The sequence below is a fragment of the Ursus maritimus genome (assembly GCF_017311325.1).
Source record: "Ursus maritimus isolate PB19 chromosome X unlocalized genomic scaffold, ASM1731132v1 scaffold_X1, whole genome shotgun sequence".
Taxonomy (NCBI): domain Eukaryota; kingdom Metazoa; phylum Chordata; class Mammalia; order Carnivora; family Ursidae; genus Ursus; species Ursus maritimus.
In genome coordinates this window covers 67,655,573-67,668,197 of record NW_024423319.1, presented here as the reverse complement: position 1 = coordinate 67,668,197, position 12,625 = coordinate 67,655,573, and the positions used below count along the sequence as shown (strand labels likewise).

The 12,625-nt window shown below is 41.9% G+C and overlaps 1 protein-coding gene across 1 annotated transcript in view; it reads right to left on the bottom strand.

Annotated features, from left to right (window-relative positions):
- Nucleotides 1-8,373: 8,373 nt before the first annotated feature.
- ZC3H12B (zinc finger CCCH-type containing 12B) overlaps nt 8,374-12,625 on the bottom strand; it is an 80,138-nt gene continuing 75,886 nt past the window's right edge. Inside the window, exons 3-5 of the mRNA XM_008710659.1 lie at nt 11,741-11,975; nt 10,951-11,057; nt 8,374-9,794 (exon numbers count right to left, since the gene is read on the bottom strand). Coding sequence (XP_008708881.1) covers nt 8,374-9,794; nt 10,951-11,057; nt 11,741-11,975 — 1,763 coding nt within the window. The remainder of the gene's footprint in view (nt 9,795-10,950; nt 11,058-11,740; nt 11,976-12,625) is intronic.

Here is a 12,625-nt window from a genome sequence, read left to right as displayed (position 1 = left end):
GTTTTGGTGTTTGTAAGGTAAGGGAGTGTGTGCTGGGGCAGACCAGTGTAGTTGCTTTTTTCTGGGGGACCCAGAGAAGGTGTGCTCATAACAGGGCTTTAAGCAGAAGCTTGGGCCCACTGCCCCTAATTGTTTTCACCATCAGGCCCCACTCATACTTTCTTCCTGATTTGAACCATCTTAACTCCTCTCAGCTGTGGAATGGGGCTAGCTCACTTGGAAACATCAGGCTCCAGAAGAGAGATACTGCTGTAGAACCCAGCCAGCATCAGGGGAATCTGCTTGGAACCTCCCTGACAGTGGGAGGACCTAGGTCTTCCTGATGTTACCTAGCAGGCTTTTGGCTCATTTCCTTGCTTACCCTCACTGGGCACTAAACAGCAATTGAAAACCAAAAAGAAACCTTTGTTCTTTTTCCACTCCTTTGGCCTAGGAAAGATAGAGTGGACTTTTCTGTGGTAGGCACTGAAGCTAGAGAAATCTTACAGGCTGACCTAGAGCTCCTTCTCTATGGTCACCCAATTCTGTCAGACATTCAAGAGTGCCTAGTCTGCCAGCTCTGAGTTGCCAAGAGACCGGGATGAATAGATTATGTTCCCAACCCACCCTCTGCCGGGTGAGAAAAGACAAAGTCACCAGTCATAACCTGAAGCTCTGCAGAGGGAGCTCTAAGGGAGCTCTGCTGTGCCACAGGTTCTTTGTTTTTCTCAGGGTTATAATTTCAGGGTGGAGGTTGATTGAGGTTAAGTCTGGCTACAGTATTACCCATCCTCTGGGGAGAGTGATAGCTGAGCAAGAGAGTGGGCATCTGTATAGGGCCAAGTTGGCCCCAGACAAGGGGAAGCAAGGGACAGAACTAGGCAGCATTCCAGACAAGAGGTTGGCCCAAGGAGTGGGTGAGCTAAAGAATGAAGAAAGGAAGGGGAGGGTTTATGCTATGAAAGTGCCAAGAAGAAATTTAGCGGAAACGTCATGTCTGACCCCATCAAAGCTTAACTTGAAGTAGGAACCCTGCGAAGTCCCCAACATTTCTTAAAGGATATCCTGAATATCTTTGTGGGTATGTGTGTATAATTTTTCTAGAGCTGGCCCACAGACCTAAACAGATTATCAGAGGGATCCATCAGTCCAGCAGGGCTAAGATTTTCCTACCTTGTGTGGACCCAAACATTAGGCATGGGCAGAACAGTCTCTTGCACTGGTTAATGCAGTCAGTTTCCCTCCAAATCTTCCCACTCCTGCCATAATGGCGAATGCTATCTTCCAGCATCCTGGAATGTCAGAGCTGAAGGAGCCCTCAAAGAGCATATAGGCCACACATAGTCAAGAGATTTGCAAATGTATTCTGGGAGGTAGCTCAGCACCGGCTCCGTGTGGAGATGGGTGCTGGAAATTCTTGATTTCCCTCCACCACTTACCTGGAGCAGCCTGGATTTTATATATTGTGTATGTATTGGTATCCTATGTAAGTTTTTTTTGTTTTGTTTTGGTTTGGTTTTGTTTTGTTTTGTTTTTTTACCAAATGGGTTTTGCTGCTAAAAAATTTGGAAATCTTGGTTCTAATCTAGCCCCCTAATTTTATGCATTGAGATGCTGAGGCAAACAAAAAGGGAAGGGATTTGTCCAAGGGCACAAAACAAATTAATAGCATATAGATCCAAGTTTCTTGCAAGATCAGCATCATTTGGTTACTTGTTAGAAATGCATTACATCAAGGACTAAGGATCTACTGTACGGTGACTAACATAACAAAATAAAAATTATAAGAATAAAAAAGGCAAATTATTGAACCGCACTACTGACCTGAATCAGAAAGATTAAGGGTGAGCAGCAATCTGGTTTAACAGTCACCAGTTGATTCTGATGCATGCTGAAGTTTGAGCTGTACCAGAATACAGAGGGAAAATCTGCCCAAAGACCCAGGTTCCAGGGAACTCCATCACTTAATGGGAGCAACCTTGGGTAAATTATGCCAGTTTCTTCATCTGTAAGAGAGTAGTATTTGCCTCACGGGCTTGTTGTAAGGATCAAAAAAGGTAATAGATGTGAAAGTGCTCTTTAAAGTGTACCATGCTTTGTATGTGTGAGCGGTGTGGATTCATACCAGGATTAGTAGGCCTTGAACTCATGACTCAGGTCTGTATAACCTAGGACAAAGTGCTTTCCCCTGGCCTTCAAAGATGGACCTAAAGATGAAAAGCAGACTATATGAGCTTATTTCTAGACCAGATCCAGGGAGGGTAAGAGTCAAGGGTCATTGTTTGCTGGAGTTCTGAAACCTGGGATCTGTGAAGCAGGTCCCTGGGAAGGGCTGCTTTAGACAGTGGGGTCAAGGGTAGGGTCAGGTGTGGGAGAGCGGTAGGGGAGGACTGGCCAGGAAGCAACAATAGCCCAGTGCCCTTGGACATTTTCCTTCTGACTAGAGATCAGAGACTGATTAGAAAGTCTTCAAACTGTACGCATTTAACTGGGGCACAGAGTTGGGAGTCAAGGGAAGGGAGCATAGATTATATTGTTATTCAATGACAATAATTGAGAGTCACCCCTTCTGATAATTCATCAGTGATGAAGAACATGGCTTCTGCTTCTAAGGAACTCCCTTATTTGTAGAGGAGTCTGCATGCCAACATAATTGTAACAGAGTGACAAACGCTAAGATAGAAGGATTGTTCAAAATGCCTGCAAGGCCCACTATAGCTAAGGACCAACAGTGCTTCATCAAGGAGGTGGCACAGCTTAATAAAGGAGGTAATATTAGCAGTGAGTCTTGAAAAGCAAGTTACTCTAGTCAGAACAAAGAGTAGAAGTAAGTAAAAGTCTGAAGGGGATAAAGGAAGAGCATGGCATGTTGGGACACCAGTGAAGGGTCCAGGATAATTGGAACATAGTAGGTCCTGAGGCCAGAGAGTTAAGCTAGAGAGAGAAGTGGTCAAACTAGTTGATTTCCCACCTATGATTAGGAAGAGGCATTAAATATTGAATTGTCCCCTCTTGGAATTCTAACTATTGTTACCACTCCCCCCAACACTCAGGCTGCCACACCCTCCAAGAAAGTCTTAATTTATTAACTTATTCTGTAAGCATGCCTTATTTCCTCATGAGAGTGTAAGTTCCAGAAGCTAGGAACTGTTTATTCCTCTCCTGTCTTTCCCTAGTCTGGTATGGACCAGGTCCCTATTTGGTACTCAGTAAGAACTTAATTACATTTATGCCTGAGTAATGTGAGAAAAAGCAGGAAAAGGATAGGGAGAGATAAGCACTCTCAGTCCCAAAAGGATGATAAAAGAAATATTCTCAGAATATTTCAGAATATGAATATTCTCAGAATATGAATAGTCCCTTCCAAAGGCTCAGGCTGGGCTCCCCTGTAGCAACTGTGGTCCTCTCTACCCTTAGAATGGGACTGGCCTGGATTTTTTGGGGGGTGGGGATGGGGAGGTTGGGGTGGGAGTAGGAAGCTCCCTAAAAGCATGAGGAAAGAGCACACACCACTGTAATAAAGAGCTCACTGGCCTGGGAGCAATGAGGCCTGAGGTTCCAGTCATGGCTTTGCCATTACCTCCCTGTTCAGCCTTAGTCAAATCTCTTTAGTTCTTGGGTCCTCAGTTCCCACACCTATAACCTGATGGAGTTGATGCAGCTGAGCATTCCACCAGCGACTTCTCTGTAAAATATAGGGTGCCAGGCTGCTTCTAGCTCTGATATTTTGGCTAATGCCCAGCAGATGATATTTCTGTGGCCCTAAGGCTATTCAGGGAAGAAACTAAGCTGGGCCCTGAGCCCTCCATCTAGTTCTGACCCATGAGTGGAGGCTTGGCCCAGTCCAGCCCTGTGGGAAACACCAGATGAGTAGCACTTGGAGCTATGTTAGTCTATAAAGATAGAAGAAGGAATATATGCTTACTGTGATAAAATTCAGATGAACTCATCTGGGGAGAACCCTCTCCTTACAGCTTATCTCAAGATGCAAGTCCCAAGGACAGAATTTTTTTTTTTGTGGTTTCAAGTTTTTATTGAAATTCTCCAAGGACAGAAAATTAAGTTTTTAGAAGTGAGGTCGGTGTGGTATGGCTTTTGTTGTTGATGTTCTTAAAGAAACACAGCCATTAGTAGTTAGTAGACAAATAGTTTATGCAGAAAATAAGTGTGTTGCAGTTCATTAGTGTCAATGATACAGCATTTTCAATCATGATTATAGGCGAAACCAATTAAAACCTCATTAGGTAGTCATAACACATTCATGCTAGTGAGAACATTGCAAAGCACTGCACCTGCATTATAGGGGTAGACAAAACTGGGATATATTTTCACTCACCTCTGGTTGGCTTTGTGTATTTTGTCATTGAGACTTACATTATGTTTGGGTCAAACAAAAAACCCAAAGAGGTTTTATAAAAGTTTACAACAGTATTTGTTTAATCCCACAAATGGATAAAGCAAACTACTATAGCTCAGTAATATACAAATCAGGACTAGAAATAGTCAGTCTGCCTATGTATATAGCTAGCTACAATATGATAGACATTGAATATGCTGAGTCTTTTCAAAGGCATCGACTACTTTAGACAAGCAGGTTCCCAAAATACACTGGTTTGGTTTCCAGTGAGAACTAACTATAGTGCCACTTCAGTTTAAGACTATGCCCTCCTCAGTGTCAGACGTGAGGAGAAGAAAACTAGGGGAAGGCAGAGAAGGATTAGGAGGACACCTGAGCAGGGCTCTTTGGATAGCTTAACATTATTTTCCCTGTGCAGTTTCAGACCTGGTTCACAGAGTAAAAGTGTATTGAAATTGTCGGCCCTCAAAAAGGGCAGTTGTACAAAGTCCCATACTAACAGCATAGATAGAACAGTAACTGAGCGCCTCTCTAAAAGTGAACTCTTCTGTGTTAGAAGAAAGCTCAGTGCCAATGGTTCATGATTATCAATGTTTGAATTACTTTATAAAGATACTTTATTCTCAAATAGAAAAAAAATGGGTTTTCAAAGTTCTGGAAACTAGCAGAGAGAGAGAAAAAAAACTTATATTATTACTTAGAAGAAAAAAAGTTTTACAGACCCTTTCCATAGGACATCTGTCATTCTCCCTTCCATACTTTGCACTTTAAGAGACAGTGCAATGGCTATATGCCACCTTTGAAAAGGCTCTGGTAACTGGATTGACCATGCCACTCCAGAATCACACTTCTTCAGGTTGAAATAAAAATAGCAAAAACAAAATCACAAAAAAAAAAAAATCACAAAATCTACAAAATCTAAGGCCTGAACAGGAACAGATTTGCTATGAGTTCAGAAATTCAGTGAAAAAAGTACAAAGCACCTCTTGCAAAATATACTGGTCCTTGTAACCACACAAAACACTCTGCAATAACCCCTGCTGAATGTTTGGAGGTAAGTATTCTGAAGGACATATGCTTAACCCTAGAAAGGAAGCCTGATTTTATTATCAGGAGAGCTGAGAAGGTCACAATGCTTCTTTGTATTTGTTGTTTTATAATTACAGACAAAATGGAAAAGTCAAGAGGTGTGTAGACCTCAGTATAAACAAAATGTTTCTCTAATAACTTCACTAAAAACCATGCTAGATTTATGCATTCATAATTGTAGCTTCTTGCAGATGATTCACTAACACACTTTTGACACAAAATTCTTTTTGCAGGGACATATTAAATTTAATAGGCTAAAGAGAACTTACACAATATAATGCTTGAAACTATACACACAATAGTTGTGTGCATTGTAATAAAGAAGTCTTGAAAAATTGTCTTTGTCTATAAACCGCTACTGCTCTTTGGAAATAGCTCCCTCATGACCCCCAGGCTGCTGTCCTGTGACATACAATGCCAGAAACATCATGGTGAAAAGTCAGTACCTAACTTAGTTCATTATGAGTTTTGTACATTTGTTTTTTATACAATCAGGAAAAAAAACGATATAATTTGTATCAACAAAAGGTCATTTCTGGTTATTTAGACATTGCTTTTAGTTTGAACCACTTTGGTTCATTCACATTTTATGAGAAGAATGACAATTGTTTTTTGAAAATAAAAAATAACGTATGCTGCCTTAAGAATATTTCCTGTGTTGGGAGGAGCTTACAGTTTTTCTGAGTACTAAACATGAACATGTTTTCAAGATAAATTGCAACTGACAAGATAAATCTTGTGTTTCCCTGTAAACTGTGCAGCTAGTGGATACTGTGGTACCGTTGATGATTTTGGTAGGAAGATGAACAAACTGTCACAAAGGCAGTAGAGTCATCTAAGATTGTCAAATACACTGATTTAGACATGGGACAGATTCAGAAGGTCTAAGAAGTTGAAGATAGGAAATGGTATTTGTGTGAAATTTAGGTGAAACTGTGTGAATTGCAAGCATTTCAGTGGCAACTGTCACTTTCTATTTTATTCCTCGACAGAAGATACTTTTACACCTCAGTATGTTGGGAAATGGAAAGATCAGAGGGAAAGAGTTGAATATGAAGCTGTGGTTAACTGATAAATGCTGGTTGAGATGCAGTTTTAATCAACTAGGACAGAGACAAACCCAGAAAGCAGCGTGCAAGTCATTATCAAACCACCAAAAGCAACCCTGACTACAGCCTCACATGCGGAATGTTTCACAGTAAGAAACACCTATAGGCAGTGTCACACCTCACAGAGCAACAAGAGACCTAGACCAGGCCTTTTCAACTTTCATGACCAAAAACAAAACAAAACAAAACCCAACAATCATAGAAATTAGCAAGTTCCAGCTCAAGAAATAGTGAGCAGGTCAGGGTTCAAAATGTTTAATATACAATGGATTTAAAAAGGGGTTCATTTAGTACAGCTTAAAAAAAAAAAACCAAAAACAATAAATGCCTAGAGGCATTTAGCTACAAAGTTTCCACCCTGAGCAAGATACTAGTTGCGCAAATGGTGCCAACCCCAAGTCCTGCTGCCTTTACTAATGCATTTAAGAATTATCTAAGGGTAAGTGCATTCTCTTTGCATGTATTTGAAGTGCATAACTGAGCCAGCTATTAGCAAAGATGTAGCATCCCCTTTTGTAAGCTGCCTTTTTCCACTTAGAAAATCCCCTGGTTTTGTTTCCTAAAGAAATTCTGTTCCATCAATGATCAACCTTATTGCCCAAAGGGTGGACAGCGGGAGAAAGTGGATTACATGTCTGTGCACTGTCCTCCATTACATTTTATCCTTTGATGTCGAATACTGCATAGGTCAGAAGTCTAAAGAGTATCCGTTAGACCCTCCTTGAGTGCAGCTCTTGTGTCCATCATTTAATGCTGCACAAGTTTGGCCATATCTCCTGGGAAAGAGGCAGTGGAGTCTGGTAGTAAATCCCTTGGTCCTGGTCAAACTCTTCTGTGTTGTCTAGCACACACCTGCTATGCTTGGAACTTGAGCTTGTCCGTCAGCTCCTCTGAAGAAGGCTGTAATCTGTTCCCTAATTTGCTAAGGTAAAGAGACGTAAAAGCTAAGAACTGTCAGTAAATGTTGACAAGTAAAAAGTGCAAAGGAAATAGAGCTAGTTTGCTCTGACATCTAAGAAAACAATATTCAAATATCGGCATGTAATTTCACTTTGAAAACTAGTTGTAACTATGAAATGTGACATAAAATCAAATTAGATTCATGATCTATACAACTGTAGACTAAGGACTGTGCAGAGCTTTTCTTCTCATCATCACTATATAAAAGGTTATATGGAGATACACAAACATCTCAAACTAAATACATAGTTATACATGCAATATAATTTCTAACAATAGATTTGAAATATACCTCTAGAAGCCTTGACGTGACCCTATAGCTTGGTTAGTAAAGATATCGAATGGTCAGATATTCATGCAATAATTTATGCATTTACTTTTAAATACCTTTAAATATCCTATTAATCCCAAAAGGTTAATTCAACATATGATTTGATCCTGATGCTCTTGCTCTCTAAATTAGATATATTATCAATACTTTGTAGTATAGAATGTGTGATTAAGAAAACATTGGTAATGGAATCCTTGGGAGTTTCTTGCATTTAGACCTCTCCCCCTGAGTTTTGTCCTCCATTGCATGGTGCCGTGCAAAAAAACATGAGACTTGGAGTCAGAGGACTTGAGTATGAGTCCTGGTTTGGTCACTTGCTAGCAGCGTGACCTTGGCAAATAACTTAATCTCAATGAGATTCAGTTTCTTTTTCTAGAAAATAAGACATTAATAAGATTTACCATACAGGGTTGTTTTGCGCTTCAAATAACATAAACACTATAACTTGAAAAGCGCAACACAAAATTATTTGTTACTATTATCATAGTATTAATGCATTATTAGTATTAATATTTATATTTGTATAAAGGAATAAGTTCTATGTCATGTCAACGAGCAGCCCTAAGCTTAGAAACAATCAAAGCTGCCAGTTGTTGGGCATCTGCTGTGTGGGGATTCTTCTCCATCACTGCAAGGACAATGTTTGAAGGGAAAATATTGCAGAGGTTCTTATAAGTCTGATACTGGTGCTCTGGGATCATATGCTCCCTGTTATCATTGCACATTCCAACCCAAGGATTCCTCCAAAGCTGTTCCATCTTTTCAGGCACGCTCCGTACCATGACTGGCTCATAGCATGGTTGCATGAGGCTGTTATTCAAGGGATAGGAGTGGTAGCCATAGGAATCAGTTGCACAGGGCAATGGGTCCCAGCTGGCATGTTGTTCCCGGCACAGAGGAGGTCGTCTTTGCCTCATGGGGTTGCTCTCATAGAGGCGGGAGTCAGAAATGCTGTCCATCCGAGTCATTACAAGGGCACGTCCTGGCTGAGGGGCTGCCCCAGGATGGATATTGGGAGGCATAGGGTAGTCTCCAGGACAGTTGGAGCATGCTCCAGTTGCTGGGTGCTGGGTTTGCAGAACTAAGTGGGGAACTGACTGCTTGTGGGGTGCTTGCTTAGAATCCTCTGGGCCATAGCTCTGCACTCGCGTTAAGGCGTCATGGTAACCATGAGGAAAAGGCTGAAGACGGTTCTGAGATGCCGAGCGATGCAGCTTCAAACTGCCTTCAGGATGGCTATCAGCTACAGCCAAGTACAGGTTGTTGTAAGAGGAATAGTTGTCGTTCCTGGTATGGCTCATACGGTTGTCAGGACAGAGGTTGGGATTCCGGGGATATACCCCTCGGTCTGCTTCAGCCACATAGTACTCTCGATTATGCATGCTGTTGATGTTCAGTTTGGAGAAGTCGCCCAGCATTGAATAGTAGCTGTGGTCCCCCAAGGACTCAAACTTTGGGTATTGGTCAGCATAGCTAATAGGGTTTCCATGGCTGTTGGTAACCAGGATTGGGGGGTACTGCATGCTGGCCATGTGCTCCAGTGAAGCCTTCTGGTGGGAGAAATGAGAGGATCCTGGCACTGGGCTGCTGGCTGAACGGGTGTTGAGTGCACTCACGGCATGGCTTTTGGGGGGTGGGATTGTGGGGACACTTAGGGCAGTCACAAGTGAGGGGACAGAGCTGGCCTCAGGCTTACGGGCAATGGGCAGCCATTCCTCAGGCTCCACAGCCATGGACCGGATGCTGGGATCCGATTGGCGCTTGGGGGCCACACGTTTGACTTCTGAGGTTGTCTCACCTTTGGCACTAGACAGCCCTGTGCCACACTTGGCCAGGGTGCCTTCATTCACGGTTTTCACTGTGGACAGTTTGGCACTGATGCGGAGCTCATCAGCCACTGAACGCTGTGGTTGGTTGGCCCGCTCCGGATGGTAGTATTTGCACTTGTGGCCATAGGTGCATTTTTTGCCTGAAAAATAATGCCTTGTGGTAAGACTCTCTCTCATACTGGTGCAAATCTGTCAGAAACTGTTGTAACAATCTGGTTACTCAGGTTAGAGTTTTACTGTTTGGGCTTAAGGAAGAAAATTAACTCTCCATGAAAATGAGAGAGGCAGGACAACATCAAGGGGGGGGGGAGAGGGAAGAAGTGGAAAGCTGGGGAGGAAACTGCAGTGTAAAAGCTAAGAACTGAAATTCACAACTTCGCCTAGGCATAACCTGCATGCTGAGGTGGTGTAGGGTAGTAGCAGCCCACATAGTACAATGCAAAAAGCATAGGCTTGGAAGCCAGTCAGACCTGAGTTTCAATTCCAGCTATGTCACTTACTAGCCATGTAACGTTGGTAAGTGACGTTACCTTCTGAGCCTCAATTTCCTCTTCTGTAAAAAAAGTTCATGATTATGCCTATATTATACAGTCATTGTGAAGACTAAATGAAGATAATGAACATGAAAATACTCTTTAATTTAAATAAACATTAATTGAGAAAAAGAAAAAAACCCAAGATGTCCCATAAATAAATGATTATCCGAAAGAGTGAACATGCAAGGTAGCCTCAGACCAGGCAGCCAATGTTGCACTGTTAGGCTCACAAACTTTGTATTGAGGGACCTGCGTAAGGTCACGAAAGCACTCCGGAAAACTATATTTTAAAAAAAGCAAACGAAAATGAAGTTTGGAAGCAAACTGGAAAATACAGAACTGAAGAAAAGAGTATTATTAGTTGACAGAGAGTGTAGTCACCTGCTTGAAAGACACATCCTTCTTGGGGCCAAATCCAATTTGGCATTGCCCTTTCTGCTTCCATAGGCCATCTGGGTTTCTGCACTTCCCTACCTCCAGCAACACTGCTCAGGATGGAGGCAGCTAGAACACGTGCATTATTTAAACAAGTGACAACCAATCTTTCCTTCAATTCTAGTTACCTTTTCCTCATGCAGTTTCTAGAATGTTTTTTTAAATGCCTAACTGGGAATACATAAAGGCACAGACTTTAATTAACTCCCAGGAAGTGGACAAGTTAGGATTTTCCATTTGAAAGGGAAACCTTTCAGAAATAAGCATTCCTATAGTCCTTATGTTTCCCTTAGTATAGAACTCAGTTCTGCACATAGGTACTCACCATAAGGGCATGGTTGCTTCTTATGCTCCGGAACAACAGGTCTCTTTCTCAAGAAATTTTCAAGATTTGGGCCATGGCGTCCTAAAGGATCATCTGGAGGCATAAATCTGAAAGCAAACAAGCAAGAGGTAAACATCTTCCTTTCTATCCCCACTCCCCCTTCGGGAGTTCAGACCTTCATTACCCCTTGCCTATGCTATTGTCATAGCCTTCTAATTGTCCTTTCCACTTCAAGCTAAGCCAGCAGTTCTTCCCTCCATTCTCACTTGACCACACACACACACACACACACACACACACACACACACACACACAAAAGATGATTTTTCCAGTGTATCATTCTTCTGTGGACTATATGTTTCAACCATACTGATATGCCTGCTGGCTTCCCAACAGGAAACCCACTTTTACATCTTCATAGCTTTATTCATGATGTTCTCTTTACCTGCAATGCCCAGTAGTCCCCTTTCTTCTGTCTGTAAACTTCATCTCAAATGTCATCTCCTGTTTGAGGCTTTTTCCTATCATTTCATATAGACAAGGCAATTTTAAGAATTCTAACCATACTGCTTATCACAACACATTGTGGTTCTCTTTCTCTCTCTTCTCCACTACACTTTGAGCCTCTTTTAAGGGTGAGTCCTGTTTCTTATTCAACCTCTTATCCTATGGCAATCAGCATAATGCACAGTGTACAGTAAGTGTTCAGTAAATGTTTATTGAAATGAAATAATCTATTCCTAGTGAAACTTGGATTTAGGCTATTCAGAGCCTACTGAAAGCAACGTACTTGTCATTCACAAAAGAATACATCAGCAACCGCTCCTCTATAAACTTCTTCCATTCTGGCTTTTCAACTTGAAGGTCTCGGTAGTTATCATTAGATACAATGATGCCGTCGGAATCGAAAGCCAATTTGACTATGAACCGGTCATCATAACAGACAACTCTCCTGCCCTGGACCCTTCGGGATGGTGTGAAGACAAGAATCTTTTCTTTCTCCAGTTTACGTAGGATATCTTGATCTGTCAAAATATAGATTATATGCCACACAGTAGAAACCATCTTTGGAAATTACCAGCATTATCCTCATATTACAAGTACAAAAGTTGGTACTGGATGAATATGTTATTTGCCCTTAGAGAGAAAGTGGCTTCTATTCCCTGGCCATGGCACCAGTTTGGATTGTGACCTTAAGCAAGTCATCTTCTCCTTCAGACTTCAGTTTTCCGTAAAGTGAAGGAACTGGATTCAATGACATCTAAGTTTCAAAAACTACCATGAAGAGTGAGAAATAACATTGATATCCTAGCATTCTTGATGACTGCTTTGCCCTTTGGAGGAAGCAGCAGATTTTGGCTGCTGAAGAAAACAGAGCAGTATGCTGAGGATATGTCTGTCAGGAGGAGGGTAAAGTATCACTCTGTGGGACTTATATTTTTGCCTTCTGCCTGAAGGAAGGCCACAACTCAGGGGGAAACAAAGCTGTAGCATGTTAAGTACTGACCCCCTTACCTTTTGGCCTCTTAATTGCTGAGGAAAGAAAGCATATAAGCTGGGCTTGAGCAGGGCCAGGATCCACTCTCAGATGAGGTTGGGACCCTGTTCAGAAACTTGCAGACAGCTCCACAACACAGCTCTGACCGCCATTCTGACCTTCTTATTTGGCACATCA